Below are 17,032 nucleotides of genomic sequence, written 5' to 3' on the forward strand. Positions count from 1 at the left end.
CAGCTCTCTTGGTTTCCATTGATTGGTTACTATGAAGAAACCAATCCGTGACTTGAAGGGGGGCACATGGGTCATAACTGTTGCTTTTGAATCTGAGCTGAATGCAGAGGATCAATTGCAAACTCACTGAACAATTATGTCCCTTGTGGCTCCCCTTCAAGTCGCTGACTAACTCAGAATTATAGAGCTGAAAAGCAGGAAGTAGTGTTTTGGCTATTTTGTTACACATCCAGCCACTCCAGCCTTTATACATTACATTTTTGGTTAAGTAACTATATTAGAAACATTTTTTATTTTGCACAGCCTATCTATTTACCCAGTTTGTATTTTTACACTGAACAATTCCTTTAATATGACATCCATGTGTGTTGTATAGTACATGTGTATTGTGTGACATAATGCATTCATCTGAAGCTTATTCTTTAATACAAGAAAGCTAAGAATAAGAGTCGCCAATTTGGAACAGATCAGAATGAAACTGAGAACTTATCTTATCTGTTCAGATGCATTACAGATCAAGTGGCTAATAGATCATTGCTTGTTAAATATACCAGGTACTAGGGTCATTTATAGCTGTTATATTTGGCTATTTGAACTTTTCATGTGTCTCTGTGTTAATGGGCAGCCTAGTAAGACTTAATTATTGGTAAAGTATCCAAATCAAGTTCTTTAGGTTTTCAAGCTCTAGTGGCATGATGGCAGGAAGGTAATCAGTTCTTAGGTTCATTGATATGCAAATTACATGTTCATTATTTTCAGGGGTATTTTTTTGGATGCCTAGTTTAATTGCAGTCAAGCAAACGAAGTGTAGATGAAAAGTCGTAGAAAGAGAATCTCGACTAATAAAAATGAAAACTCTTTGAATAGCTCCAGGGGCTGCAAAATGAATAGTGTAAATGGGAAGTCTAGGCATTCTATATATTTATACTATGTGCTTCATTACTATTAATGAATGAACTAATAGTCTATTCTGCAAGCCAAGATATACATCTCGCTTGTTTTTAATTCAAATATTGCAGTGCTGGCCTTACGGGACCTCTAAATAAAATCCACACACAGGGGAATGTCATATTCCTCTGGTGATCTTTACCAGTGCAATTTTTTTTTTTAATAATGAATTGCACATTTATAGTTCCTGCCGCTCAGGCGATTGGACATTAAAGAAAGTCGGCACATCAAAGTCACTTCCCTGCTTAATGATTTCAGGGCTTTTTACGTCACATATAACTACGGTTGATTCCATTTTAGAGATCTGTAAAGTTGCTGTTTTCACAAGGGACAAATGATTTATGAATGACCTTACCACAGTGGGTTCAGGGGGAAGAAAGCCGATAAGACAGAAGCCATATTCCTTTTGAGATTACTGCCTTTCACTATAAAGCCTAAGGCCCGAAGTAAATCAATTGAACTTTCGTCCCCTTTACTAGATAGCAACACAAGAAAAGAAATGAGACTGATTTTATTAAGAAAAGAATGATATATGAGTCCGTTAAAAGCTTGTCTAGTTTTAAAATTGCAGGTTTTAGTCATAACAGAGCGATCTTTTTTATCTGTCTGTGTGCCTTTGACATTACTATGGTAACCTAGAGGGCTGATGGAACTCCCTGAATCTTTTTTTACAGAGGGAGAAGAGACTGGAGTGATGGATAGCCTGCTAGAGGCCCTGCAATCCGGTGCTGCTTTCAGAGACAGAAGAAAACGGACGCCAAGGCCTAAAGGTGACTAAAATACGTTCTATAAAAAGTATGGTTTTAGAATTTGTGTATGAATAGTCGCTTTAAAACATTCATAAGTGTGCTACCGGGTAAAGCAGTTTAAAGTGCCAGCAGCAAATGGAATCCTTCCCTTGTAATGACAAATGTCAAGAAAGACATTAATTCCAGTTGGCTGTTGTCAGTGCTACTTTACAGACCAATGCACTGAACTTAACACAAGCTGCTCGCTGTGATGAGATACTTCTTCAAAACCATATGTGCTCTGTCTCTAGGGTGCATACTAATAGGCTTTGATAGAATTTGCAATAATTACATTGTCTGTTATGGGGAATATTCAGCAGGTATACGGCACAAGAGCTTCATTACAGTGTGTTTTGCAAGACAATCCGATGTTTAGTTACACTGACAATGATGTAGATGAGGCAATGCCTTTGTCGCTTTATTGACTGACCCTTAGGGGCACATTTATCAAGGGTCGAAGTGAATTCGAGGGAATTTTCGAAGTAAAACAATTCGAAATTCAAGTAATATTTCGAATACTTCGACCATCGAATAGGATACTACGACTTCGAATTCGATTTGAAGTAAAATAGTTAGAATATTCGATAATCGAAACTTTGACTTCAATAGATCACCAAATTAAACCTGCTGAAGTGCTATGTTAGCCTATAGGGGCCTTCAATGCAAGTCTTCACACATCGAAGTAAAATCGTTCGATCGTACGCTAAAATTGTTCGACCGATTTTACTTTGATTGTTCGATGGCCAAATTCGGTGAAAAATACTTAGACTTCGATATTCAAAGTATTTTAATTCGATGGTCGAATTTCTTTTTTACTTAAAAATTCGACCCTTGATAAATCTGCCCCTTAGTGTGTTCCTTTGTAGTTGTGTGTCCCCCAAGTGTTGTTTAACTCTTAAGTATTCTTCTGTGTATGATTATATGTGCCATGGCATCTTTCTATCCATGCATATATCAGAATTTCATAGACTTCAGTCGACCGAATAGGAAGCAGAACAGCCAGAGCAAGGAAGAAGGGATTTTAGAACTTTGTGGGGAACATATAAGCACTGCTTGTCAATTACCTGCGTAGCAGATGGTGTGTGTGGGGGTGTTCATACCATTTCTGCATTGCAGGCAGTGGAAAATGCAAACAAAGTAGAGGAATCATTCAGACACGTGCCATATTCCCTTTGCATGTGAAAACTGTACCAATAACAAATTAACCTTTTTAAATATTATAAATAGCCAAAAAATAATATATATATATATATATATATATATATATATATATATATATATATATATATATATATATATATATATAAAATGTCAGAAGCAATTAAAAACACAATCTAATGAAATAAAAATATCAAAACAGTTCAGCCATTTGTTGCCCCCTCAGTGATGCCTGAAGTGACGAGGCAGTTATTAGACTAATGAAATATAAATATAAGCATATTTTTCCAGACATCTGTATATATTATGATTCGTATTTTTCAAAGCAGACAGACAGCCTTCTTTGTTATAAACAAATAACTATTTGCAGACATACTTCTTAATACAAACGAATCTCAACCTCCAACTTAATGGTGTAGTTCACATGTATGTATAACTTTTTGTATGCTATATTGAGAGTACACTTCTTAGCAACTTTTTGTCTGGTCAACATTTTTTATAATTTTTGAATTGTTTGATATTTAAAATAGCTTTTTGGTTGTTGGTGATCACTGACCCCAGCAGCCAAAAATCTATAACTCAGTCTATAAATAAATGTGGTGCTGCAATTTTTTTGCTGTTGTTACTTATCTCAGAATGTAATTGTTTGCATAATTGTAAAATTTCAAAATGAACTATGCCTTTAAATGAATGACTAATGATGATTATCTTTCCAGAAAGGTCTTGCAGAGGGTTTTCTCCTGTAGTGGCAACAAAACTTGAAAACATGTTTTGAAATTTTTAAAAGGGGATAAATGGGAATCAAACCACATTTGTTTTTGGGCAACATACTTGTATTGCAGCTTACTAGTAATTCTGAATAATAATCCCTTTGCAAAATGATTCCTTTTATTACCTGAACCAGGGAATGGTGGATCAGGAATCCTAATATATAATAAAATTGCTTCTAATTATACCCATTCATTATACAATACATTGATTACACCATTTTTAGAATGATTTGTAATTGTTATTGAAAGAAAAAGTTGTCTCTTTATTTTCTGTGTTGCTGTCTCTGACTCTTGAAACCGTATAGCTAATAACTAGTGAATAATAGACCTGTGTTGAAGATTTTGTTGGAATCGGGATCTTGGCTAGAAGGGAGCTGACGTCTGCTGTATTGCTACAAGTGTCCAAAACAACTCCTTTTAAATGCAGTTACATTTACAAATAAGCAATTCACTTATAGGTTATACATGCTAATGCACCCACATTTGTCGCTGTGTCCCTTTATGAATAAGCTTGAGCATCAATATGATATAAGGATTTTATAATGTATCACTGATAGGGTAGAATTCCACAAGCATTTTTCGGCGGATCGACGCCCAGGCGACAAAACGTACTCAACAAGTCAGATGGAGTCGCATGCGTCAAGATATAATTGGACTGAATGACAAGTCGGAAGTAACGTCTACACGGTCCGACTGTCGGATGAAGACTCTGCTTTCTGCGTCCACATCCGACAGTTGTCAGTTTGGATGTAATGTCGTTTTTACCTGCGACTTTTCATTTAGTCCAATCATGACGCCTGCATCTCCAATCCGACTTGTCGCGTGCCTTTTGTCACTGGGCGGTGATCTGACGAAATCCACTTGTGGAGTTCTACCCTAACCGTGATACATTATAAAATCTTTATACAATATTGGTGCCAAATTGAGTAATCATTCCTCAATTTCACAAGCACCTATGAAAAGCAAACTGTAGCATTTGTACTAACTATCCTGTTAAAAGTGAGATACATCTATCTTTGTGTTTATAGTTCTTATTCCCTATGATTTGTATGTTCTTTATCAAGGTATCATTATATTTTTCATAATTTTTACAGACTGGCACGAAAATCTTAGTCCATCTTCAGAGAGGCCTGTACTAAAGGCTCGTAACTATGGTAATTCAATGCATTACATGCACGAGTCTATGCTTTTTCCCCACTAATCATTAATTCTCTCATTGCTTTTTGGCTTTGTGCAATAGATCTAACAACCAATTCATATCTGTTTCACAAGAATTGCTTTTTTTTGTTTTAAATTGTCTATTTTTAATGCATGTGTAATACTGACATTAAATTAACATCTGCTCTTCAAAAAGACTACAGAGTTACGGACATACTTCACTGACCAAAACACACCTAAATGAGCACCTAGAGGCAGTTGTTGAACTGCAGGTCAGAATACCTTACTCTTTTTGTGAGGTAGAGCTCCTTAAGTCATCACAAACCTTTTCTATTATGTTATGAAAATGATGTGCAAACAGTACATTACTATGCATATCCTTCTTTGTTACAACTATTGTTTTAAATGCTTCCAACCAAAAACTACCTCTTGTAAAGGTAATAATAGCTACGTAACTTTGTATTCTTTCTGTAAAGGTCTCAAAAATGGAGCTAACTAACAATTAGGAAATGTTGCTGAATTGCTATAAACAAAATTATTTTTGCATGTCTACTGCATGTTCATTGTATGACCCAAAAGCCTTTGTTTAACAAGCTGATTTACTTAGTACAGTTGCCATTATTCGTTTGGAAATTAGTTTTGAACAGTTTAATAGTGGTTAGAAATTAAAGCATTGATCTGATTGGTTACTATGGGTAGTTCAGTTTAGCCCCTATGTTAATAATATGTTTATGGAGCAAAAACATTTTGCAATGTGTCATTATCACAGATATTTAGAGTTATTTTTGCAATAAAATTTATGAATACAAATATATATGGGCTTTTATACACTCAAAATGTCATGGAGAATAGTTTTTAATATAGGCTGTATGCTGGTAGATTCATTCTACCTCTCTGTGTAGTTCATGAGAAAACCTATGTGGTAACCTCTGAGATGATGTGTTCAATTTATTGTCCTTAAGGTGGCCATAGATGCAAAGATCCGCTCGTTTGGCGATGTTGCCAAACGAGCGGATCTTTCCCCGATATGCCATTAACAGGCATGGCTATATCGGGGGTAATCTGATTGTTCGGCCGTATGGCCGAACGATCAGATTACGATGTGCCATGAGCTCCGGCGGGATCGGTCGGGTCAAAATCAAACCTGACCGTTCGACCAAACGACCGATCTGCGCCGGGCGAAAGATGACGGCACACGCCACACACAATCTGAAAATCATACGGATCCTCGATTCGTACGATCAGATCTGTGTGTCTATGGCCACCTTTAGTCTGGTTGTGCACTAGTTGTGCCAGACGTCTCCTCTGGCTTCTTCTTGGGGGTAATGCAATGCTAAGGGAAGATGATAAGCAAGCTTGTGGTTAGTCATCCAGAGAGACTGTTGGATCTACTAATATAGGGACTGAATTGCATGAATGTGGTTAGCAAAAGCATCCAAACAGAAATTAGCAACTACAAGTTAGAAAATGAAAGCAAAGATCTGATTGGCTGCTAATCATAAACACACTGATTGATTTTAGCATCTGTGTTAGCAAATCAATGTTACTGTTCTGCAAACTGAGATAGAAGCACTTTCAGAAACTAGGGGAATTTCAAAAAGAAAATCTTGCTCCTATCACAGTATTGCCTCAGACAATAATAGTAATATCAATTTGAAAACATGCAGTAGGCGAACACAAAATTATTTTAATTTGGAGGGGCTTATGTTTAATGTGTAATTTCCATGTGGCTTTATTATGAAAATGTAGAGAAGAGACATCTGAAAATGTTCCCACAGCAGTTGGGCTCTTGAAATAGTTGTTTCTTTTGTGTTTTCATTGTTAATTTTGGCTCCTATTGATACGGGACTTTTCAACCGCATTCAATGTTCCGTTGGATGGTGATGTAAGCTTCTGTTCTGTTCTCTGTACTGGAAGTTCAACAGGCAGTGATATTATCTCATTATGTCGTAATGCAGATCCATCAAATAACATTACTACATTACCATACAACTACTAAATCATAAATGATTGAAAATACCAAATAAACACACATTATGAATATATATTTATTTATGACCAGGAACGCAGTAAATGAATTGCCCCAGTTCTGCTCCATCTCATAGGCCCTTGGCTGCCCCCATTGAATGGAGTCTGCCTTTCACTTTAGCCTTTTCTTACACTTCCTGTTCTGCCAAGCAGAGGAGGAGTAGATATAACAAAATACAAATCTACAAGTAAGACCTATGTATAATGAGCAACTTTTTTACCTCAAAGGCTGAAACTTCAGGAAAGGAAAGAGAGAGTTTTTTTTACAGAGCTCCTTATCTCCCTTTGAACAAATTATATAATTTATCGAATGAGAGGAGGAGGAGTAAAATCAACAAAACAAAAAAAAAATCCATTAGTGCTTTATAGCACCAGGAGAATAAGAATAATTTAGATTATTTTTTAAATTAAATAATCATTTTGAACAGAAGACTGATTTGCTGTGCTTACTTTTAGCAAAGGTCCCCCTTTAATACTATAGTAAAGGAGACAAGTTGGTGTGTCTAATAATGACTGGATATTTTGGAACAAAGATGAAAGATAAAATCCTAGTTTGTTTAAGCAAACACTCACTCCCGGGCTGAATCAAGATTAACCATTCAGTTGCATTCATCGTAACAAGACATTGTACTGTTTTAGTCATATAATACAGGTGCAATGATATTCTATACGGCTTATGTATTAATATGGGAATCAAAACATGTTTGGAAAAAGCTCCTGCAAATAATGAACACAGTTCTTTATGAACATCAAATTTGATTTCCGCTCTAGAAATCTGCTCTGTGTCCCTGTTCTATCCTTGTATTCTCTGTGCAGGCCCACATACAGCATAGTACTGAAGCCAAGTTTACTATACTGTACATGCTCCTTCTCCTATGGGAATACTTGGGTAATTGGATGCAACATGGTGACATTGCATTCTTCTACAAAGTACCCTGGGTCAGCATAGTTTTCATGAAAGGCGCACCTGCATGCCTGCAAGGTTAATGGTTTGACTCACTGGAGAGATCCCAACATATTGCCATCCCCTCAAGTTTTAACTTTTAAACAAACCAGTTGTTTTATAAACATATTTGTTGTGGCCAGCTTTTTATTTTTCTTTTTTTACCTTATTTTAAATTCTGTGTCGCTACCCTGAGAAATGCAGTAGGCACTTAATTTGTACTTCTTTGTCTCTCCTGGCATTGCTTTGTGAAGGATTGCTTTCTGGCTCTCTTAGCATTGCTTTGTGGAGCGTGCATTTGCCTGAAGGACACTTGCCTGACCTCTAGTCACAAGTGTAATCTCGATATGTACTTTATGACAATACAGACTTACTGCCCCAGATTTTGACAATGGAAGTTTAAAAAGTTCCTCTTTAATCTCAAACTCATGGAAAATAGATTTTCATATGCTTGCCAACACCTCAGGTTGGCCAACATTTCTCTTATTTCTTAATGTACACTTCATGCTGCACATTATAAAATATATAAAGTAGTGTATGTAAAGTATTCTGTTTTCTCTTATTGTGCTGCAGATTTACCTCTGAAGCAATTTGTGTGTGGGTTTTACAGGGAATGAGCTGTTTCTGAAGAATTAATCTTTTTTTTCTGAGTGCTCATGCTGATCGCATCTAATTCCACTTGAATTTCTTTTCAAATTTCTTATCTTTCGCTTTGCTATTGTTTTTTTTTTCCTGAGGTCTTGTGTAATCCTTGAAGTTAAAAAGGCAGTATTATTTTTCCTTATGCCTCTTTATGAGTGTGTTCTTTTTTTGAGCTATAAGGCAGAGTGCTACTAGTTTTGCTAATACATCTGATTAGCAATGTTCACGCCAGGATAATAATTCTGCATCAATAAATAAGAAAGTTGTGTTCTTTGGGCTGTAGCACGCAGGGCATTTATTACCATTGCTACCCTCAAGTGAATGGGAACCATATTGAGTCAATTTGATCTGGTGTATAATGCCTCTGTAGGGTGTCTCATGTAAGTGGCATGAGACCCACAGCAGGTAGTTTGATTGAATCTCCACTTCGAGTGATCACAATGCTGCATGTGCCAGTGCCTTTATGCAGTGACTGATCCTAAACAGTGACTTGTCTTCTCATTAATCTTCTCAACTTTTTATTAAAGAAACATTTTACACCCTCCCCCCTATTGACAAAAGCTCTTTCAGTTGGGGCTGTGTGTAAAAGTTTTCATAAACACTGTCTGAAATTCTAAAAGATATCCTTAAGTTGACAGAGTGATCCAACACTTCCCTCACCTCCATAGTTAACTAGGTTCAACTGAACAAGCTCATGTCAGAAAGGGGGATATTTTCCCTTTAATGTGTAAATTTTATATTTTTAAAGGGGATGAAAATATAAAATTTTATTCAATTAGATATTTTAATAAAATATATTGTCTTAAGTCACTTTTCCAATCTGTCACTTACAAATTGTCAATGGATTTAAAGTTATTATTAAATTGCTGTTCAAAGCAGTATCCGTAATTCTCTTCCTATTCTCTGCATTGTTGTCTCTGATTATCTCTTCTGTGAAGAAGCATGCAATGGAGACTTCTACTAAAATGATTCAAGAGAGAGAAATGACCGTTCAGAAAATGGTTGTTTTTAGTTGCCCTTACATTCAGAATTAACATTGTCCATCTCCTTCTATGGGGTTTGACATCTCCTACAACATTTGGTGATGTGATATAATAAATAGCTGTAAGGCGTGGGCAATTTATCTTAACTTATCAATCTGAGTTGATAGGACACTTGGCTAGAATTCTTTAAAGGGATACTGCCATGGGAAAACAGGTTTTTTTTCAAAACACATCAGTTAATAGTGCTACTCCAGCAGAATTCTGCATTGAAATCCATTTTTCAAAAGAGCAAACAGATTTTTTTACATTCACTTTTGAAATCTGAAATGGGGCTAGACATATTGTCAGTTTCCCAGCTGCCCCCAGTCATGTGTCTTGTGCTCTGATAAACTTCACTCACTCTTTACTGCTGTACTGCAAGTTGGAGTGATATCACCCCCCCCAGCAGCCTAACAGAAGAACAATGGGAAGGTAACCAGATAGCAGCTCCCTAACACAAGATTACAGCTTCCAGATAGATCTAAGAACAGCACTCAATAGTAAAAGCCAAGTCCTACTGAGACTCCTTCAGTTACATTAATTAGGAGAAATAACAGCCTGCCAGAAAGTAGTTCCATCCTAAAGTGCAGGCACAAGTCACATGACTGGGTGCAGCAGGGAAACTGACAATATGTCTAGCCGCATGTCAGATTTCAAAATTGAATATAAAAAAATCTGTTTGCTCTTTTGAGAATTGGATTTCAGTGCAGCAGCACTATTAACTGATGTGTTTTGAAAAAAAAAAATGTTTTCCCATGACAGTATCCTTTAAAATGGAAAGACTGCATCTTGCAGCATTTCTAGTTCAGTATTGTATGCCACCCAACCCAATCCAGTATGATGGCAGAGGTTTTATACAAAGTACTCCTTTGAGGTTTATTAAATGAATCCTCTATGTATAATTTTCCTTGTAATTTATTATAAATATATTAAACAGTCCACCGTGTTATACCGAGATTAAACATCATTCACGTCGACCCCTACCCCATTTTATAGTCCTTATCACATTCACACAAACTATGGTATATTTTAAAAGGGGCCATACTGTATATATAATCTGCTACTATTATCATTATTAACAAGTATTTACAAAAGACTATTTTCCAGTGGCCTATTCCCTGCATACTGATGTGCCCCTTTTTAAATATACAGCAGGACATTCACCTTCATATAAAATATAACCTTCCCCTGAACTCACAAATCTCGATATACATGCATTCTCATAAGTACTGAGATTTTCAACTTCAACAAATGTCTATGAAAACATACAGACCCTGACTCCCTCTATTATTCTCTTGCTTCCTTTGTTGCCATAAGTCATACACTGTAATGGCATTTCTGGTTTTAGCCACTTCTGCACATGTGTCAGAGCTTCAGTACTAATTAGTACCCTGTTTGGGTTCTGATTTTTGGACCTGCAGAGCAGCATTAAGATTGTTGGTAATCCTCAAGCCTAGTAAATGCTACTTTGGCTAAGGGTATCTTGTACAGCTCCATACAATGTTGTTATCATGGCTTCAATTGAGACATTTGATGCTTTCTGCAAACCATGCCTCTCTATTCGGCTGCAATGACTGAACATTTGTTGTTGTTTTTTTTACCGTTTTAGAATTGGATTTTTCTCTAAATGCAACTCCAACATTTCATATGGCAAAGGTTATTGTAATACCCTGTCTGGAGTTGAACCAGGGACCTGGTGTTTCTGGACTGTTACCATTGCTCTATATGAGCAGACAGCTAAGGCCCTGGTTCATTCCCATTGCTATACTAGTAATTGCAAGTAGGGTAGGACTTTGTTCACCTGTAATCACTCTGGCCCCTGGCGATCAGTGTAAGCCATTATATAATGTAAGCCTGCTCTGCACTGAATCATGGCCCAATATAGGTCTATCTTTATAGTTCCTGGCTGCGCTTACATATTGTCTGATCCTTGTCCTTGACCCTTGCCTGTTCTTGACCAGTCTTTGGATTCTGATTGTGTATTGCGTTTGTTTGGTTTCACCCTGGCCTGTGACCTCCAAGGGTCAAGAACTACAATTCTGCTCCTGATTTGGTACCATATTGTCAGTCTGGTATTGAGCCGGCCTGTCTCCTGACCACGCTCCTTGCTCCCCCTCCTTTCTGTGTACTACGCGTGGTTCCCTTGCCTGCCCAGAACTGTCTCATTGGTCCTATCATGATAAGACCTGGTCGGCACTCAAGTAGTGGAGGGCTCCTTCTGAAGCGAAAGCTGGTTGTTATAAGCAGAAGACTGAGCCACGACCTTGGGAATTGTTCTGGGTTTGAGATACCTATGGTAACAGTTATATATATATATATATATATATATATATATATATATATATATATATATATATATATATATATATATTTTACTGGTAATAAGTTTATGAAAGACGGCTAAACAACTAGTGTTCTTGACTCCTGCACTGGTTTATAATCCAACCTCTCCCATTGCTTGTAATACAAGGGAATCTCTCATTTTTGCCTGATGCTTCAGTGTGGGCCTGCAAGATTTCAATTGAAAAAGTTATTCCATGTTTTTAATGCATTGCTTGCATACTCTGCAGTTCTCATAAGGCTGTAGTCTGTACAAAAATGTTAGTGGTTACCTTTGGGACTCCTGCTGCAGAAATATATTGAGATACAAAATCTGTTCTCGGGATCTTTAGAGATAGGTACACTGTGATAATAACTACACATGGCATGAACTGTAGACCAACAAACTGATTTGTTAGGAAAACAAAGCCAATGTTTTTTTATGGAGGAAAAACTAAATTAGAAACTACTCTACTTGTTTTCAAACAGCAAAACAGAGACCTAGGCAGTCTTTGTCTCCTGGTGACAAGGAAAGAATCAATCCATGCTTTAAATAGAATTTTCATGCAGGTTAAAAAAAAAAAAAAAAAAAAACTTGTTGAAATGTAGTTTCACAAATCCAACTGAGAGCTTTAGCTCTGAACCCTCTAAAATCTTATAATGAGAAAAAAAAACCCTGTTCTTACAGCAAATCTACTCCCGGTTTCACAACCGAATCTCTCTTTTTGTGTCTGAGGTTCTTAATCAGATGTTTTACTAAAGAGGAACTAAAGATTTGTTTGCATTGTTTGATTTTCCAGAATATATAGTATTCATTAAACTTTTCTTGATGCCTTTGCTCTTCACATTGTTACAACTCCTAGTACAGAAAGGCTTCAGAACAGCATAAAGCTGGCCATAGACGCAAAGATCTGATTGTACGAATCGAGGATTCATAAGATGTTCGGACAGTGTGCGGAGAGTCCTACATTTTTCGTCCGGCGGAGATCGGTCGTTCGGACAGGTTAAAAGATTTCTGTCGGCTGCAGATAATTTCTCTGCATGTATTGCCGATCATACAATTTTCAGTGGGAGACTATCACCAGCTTTGACGGACATAACTTTGGTACGATTGCTGTCAGGGGCAGAACATCGGCTGATCTGTTCTTTTGTACTTAATTTGATTGGAATGGTTAGTGGCAGGTCGGGAGATGGGGAAGTCCAATTGTACGATGATTCGTACGATCAGGTCTTAGCGTCTATGGCCAGATTTAGAGAGTGACTTCAACTCAAGTCAGGTCAAAAATAAGGTAAAACAGGATAGATAAATGTCCTCTAAGTTATTATAGTAACTTAACTCATCAGTACCAAAAAAGTGTGCTTGCATTTAATTAATAGGAAGTTCACACTATCATTTCTGCATAGAGTATTAAAATTCTAAAACCCCACCTAACTTGTACAGTACCTTTTATCAAAAACTTATAAATATTATAACCCAATATAATAGGACAAATTAAGTACAAAAAAAACTGCTGTTTTTTTTTTCTTTCAAAAGGCCATTTCTTGCAGAGGGTTTTTTTTTTTTGGTACAAAACATCACATATTAGTAAACACACGGTTTTCCTTAAAGATTGCTGGTCTTAAATTGGTCATCCCATGATAGTATGAACTATGGGCATTGTAGTCCTGAACTTCATACCTTACAAAGGATATGATGTCACTAGACGGTGGTGGTTGTTGTTTAAATGCATTACACTTGATAATGGGGGGAACCCTAACCATGTGTTCTCTATGTCTATAGGTATGATGAAACGTATTGCAAAGAGGTTAAATAATTGTTTCAAATTAATAGACTGTAAACATTTTTTAATTAAACAGATTGCTCTTGGATCTGAAGGACATCCAGAAGTAGATTTTTGTGAACTTTGTTTTGAAATAATACACCAGAAATAATTACTTCTTTCAACTGCTTTTTATTTTTGAGCATTTTATAAGACTGAAAATTGTATTTTCCCTGGAGCCATGCTAAGTGCAACTACAAGAGAACTAATAGCCACAGAAGAACTGACCTTCAACCTCCTGCATGAAGGGTTTGCACATAGCCCTTTAATTGCTACTTTTGCTCTCTGGGCCAGGTTGAAAATAAGGTGTAGAGCTGTCATGTGTTTGAGAGACCTGGGCTTTCCAGCTTGCATGTTCTGAATGATAGCCTTTGCACCCTGCTTCACTGTGTAAATGAATATGGCCAACTTGACTGGCACTTTTAGACTGTACAGCAGCTATATGTTAAGGTTGCTCCTTCAACAGACCAGACTTCATTTGGCAGATTAAAGCTCATATTTTATTTATGTATTGATGACAAAAGTTGCTGGTGTCTTGTGAATAATGTTATGTTTTATCTGTTTAATACTTTATGTTGAAACTATACTATTCACTGTCAACCTAGTACACAAAAGCACACTACTGCACTACTATTATAGTATCTGGTTGTATAGTACGGGGGCTGTTTTATCTTCCTTTTTCTTTAAATAATTTGGTAGAACTTACATTCCTTGGACTAAAGGCTCATTTATTATATAGTACAAAAGCCAACTGCAAGGTGCAAATAAAAAATAAAAAACTGTGCTGACTACCAAGTTCTTATGTTGTGCCCATGTACTTGTATGCAGCCTATGGTGCAGTTGCATATATTTGGGTGATTTTGACATGTAAGTTAGGTAGTGCAAGTGGCTGGCAGGTGCAAGAGAGCCCTGTATTTACCACCTGCCTAGGTTAGGGGCTAAGAGCAGGAATGCCTTGTGGCTGACAACATAGTGATCTGCTGTAGATAAACCTCTTTAGAAGAAGGAAAGACACATTGCAGTAGATTTATAAAAACAAAGTTTCATTAGCACATTATTAAAAGCAATGCCAGACAACAAGGCCTGCTTAACAGGTGTGTTTCGGGTGCATGTGTCCTTAATCACAGGCCAATTATTAAATTATTACTATTAATAAGGGTGCATGCGCCCAAAACACATCAGGCAGCAGGCCTAGTTGTGTGGCGTTGCTTTTAATAATGCTCAGCTCGTACCCAACGAAGCAAGCTTCACATCTGATACAAAAGCACAGAGCGGTGGGGAGCTGCTGGTGCGGCTTTAGTTGTTCTGCTCTGCAGTAGATAGTTAAGTCTTAATTAACCAGGGAGCCTGCATTTGTAATGCTATTGCCAGGTGGTTTACAGTTTTAAGATCCTATTTCAGGATCTTAACTGTTCTTGCTAATTGCAAATTTCCATAGACACATCAGTGGGGTTTTCATGAGATAAATCATGAGATCAATTTTTCTAAGATAACTGGTCCAAAGTGCTATAAAGAGGATAGCCGCATATTAATGATAACGATTGGTGTATAACCATCTTAAAGTATTCTGTAAACTAGTTAGTTAAGATTAAAATATTACCAAATGTATATTCTTGTGCAACTAATTTACTGTATGTCCAAGAAAGGTATGCTGCTGCATGTATTGTGGTGCTGTCCAGTGCTGAATTCCTTTCCATAAGCTCACACCAATAAGATAAGAATTTTCACTAGAAACACCAGGCTGTTTAGTTGTTGCTAATGGCAACATATATCGTTTAATTTTTTTTTACTGTTGTGCCTTAGTAGAAAGGCTCTAAAGTGCAGTTAAAAAGTGGACAGCCTTCCTAAATACAAGAAATAGCCTAATAAAGTGAAGACTATGGTGTTTATATAGTGAATAAAGTACCCCCTCTTGTAAAATATAAGGATATTATAAGTTACCGAGGAGTTTCATGACCATATAAAAACACGAGGCCGAAGGCCGAGTGTTTTTATACAGGTCATGGAACTCCGATGTAACTTATAATATCCTCATATTTTACAACTGGGGGTACTTTATTAATTATAATACACAAATTTTAGTGAGTCATGTGACAGAAATTACATCACTACTCACCGTTTATAACTGATGACATCAGTACTCACCGTTTATAAGGATATAATTTACAAGATATTCATGGCTTTTGTGTATTATAAGTGTATATATAACTTAAAGGGGAACTATCGTGAAAAATGAAAATCAAATATAACTTCCGCATGCTGAAATAAGAAACTGTCAATGAATATCTGACACCCAACTGCTGCATGAAGAGAGAATGAAGAGAAACGGATGCTGAGAGAGGAATCGAGAAGATAAACTTGATTATTTCAGAAAATTACAGAATATTTAACTTATTGCATTTAGAAAGTTTCTTATTTCAGTATGCTGAAGCTTATATTAAATCTTCATTTTCACGACATTGTCTGAACTATCATCTGTAATGTATCATCATTACTCTTTAGCACAGCTTTGGAACCTTAGTATATTGTATTGCTTTTTTCTTATGTTATCCATGATCTTGCTGACCCCAACTTCATAAAAAAGTACACAAGCTCAGACTTCATAGCAATTAGAAAGAAAATATTACCGAACAGAATTACAAAGTAAGAAGTAAATTAGGGAATGTTTAAAACTTAACTAATGGCAAAGTCTTACCATTTGAAGCAATGAATTATTATTGAAGCACAGCCTCCTTTGTCTTACGTAATACAACATACACGTATTTGCTGTTTGATTAGAACAACAAAAGTTTGTATACTCAGTGCTTTAATACAGGTCCCTAGTTTCTGAGATATTTTAGTGCATGTTTAACCCTTTAATGTACCATGAACTGCATCTGTGTTTGCTATTGGCTATTACATATATTAGGAAGAAAGCCATCTGCATTGCATCAGCCAGGTCTAGTTTAAAATTGCAGCTGCAGCTTTTTGTTTCTTTGAACAATGTTCAACACTGCCCCACAAAGAGCCGGCTTACTCATAAGGGTTAATAGTATGAGTGACTTAATTAATGAAATTATTATCACACTGCATTTTGTGGCAATAAAATAGATTTGGCAGGATTGTGTAGTATCTATGTGCAAGTCTCTCATGTGACCATGTAACCAGCCTTTTCACCCACCCATTTTATTTTGTACACTTATTTATTATAGCAATATTAGAGGTCATAGGGCACCACAAATAATAAAACACAGAGGCACGGGCTGGATTCTTTTATAAGGTCAAGGGACTATAATGCTATTTCTGTTATCGCTATAATTCATGGTTGAGTGCATATTGTATTCGTATACTCCTCACCTATTCCTTTTAATGCAGTTTTGCCTCCCTTGTTATTCAGACGTATTTGTTTATGTGAATGGAAATTTTTCATTTGATGCAGTACCATGTATACATCATT

General features: G+C 36.5%; 1 protein-coding gene across 5 annotated transcripts in view; it reads left to right on the forward strand.

The window, feature by feature from the left end:
* Positions 1-17,032, forward strand: part of diaph3.L (diaphanous related formin 3 L homeolog) — a 302,953-nt gene that overhangs the window by 214,956 nt on the left and 70,965 nt on the right. For 3 of the 5 annotated variants that reach the window (XM_018247296.2, XM_018247297.2, XM_018247298.2), the window contains 2 exons: positions 1,623-1,718; positions 4,759-4,818. In XM_018247296.2, coding sequence (XP_018102785.1) covers positions 1,623-1,718; positions 4,759-4,818 — 156 coding nt within the window. Of the gene's footprint in view, positions 1-1,622; positions 1,719-4,758; positions 4,819-13,633; positions 14,529-17,032 lie in introns of those variants that run through there. The other 2 variants (XM_018247300.2, XM_018247299.2) reach the window with 2 other exon arrangements.

Source organism: Xenopus laevis, chromosome 2L (assembly GCF_017654675.1).
Source record: "Xenopus laevis strain J_2021 chromosome 2L, Xenopus_laevis_v10.1, whole genome shotgun sequence".
In the NCBI taxonomy this organism is placed as follows: Eukaryota; Metazoa; Chordata; class Amphibia; order Anura; family Pipidae; genus Xenopus; species Xenopus laevis.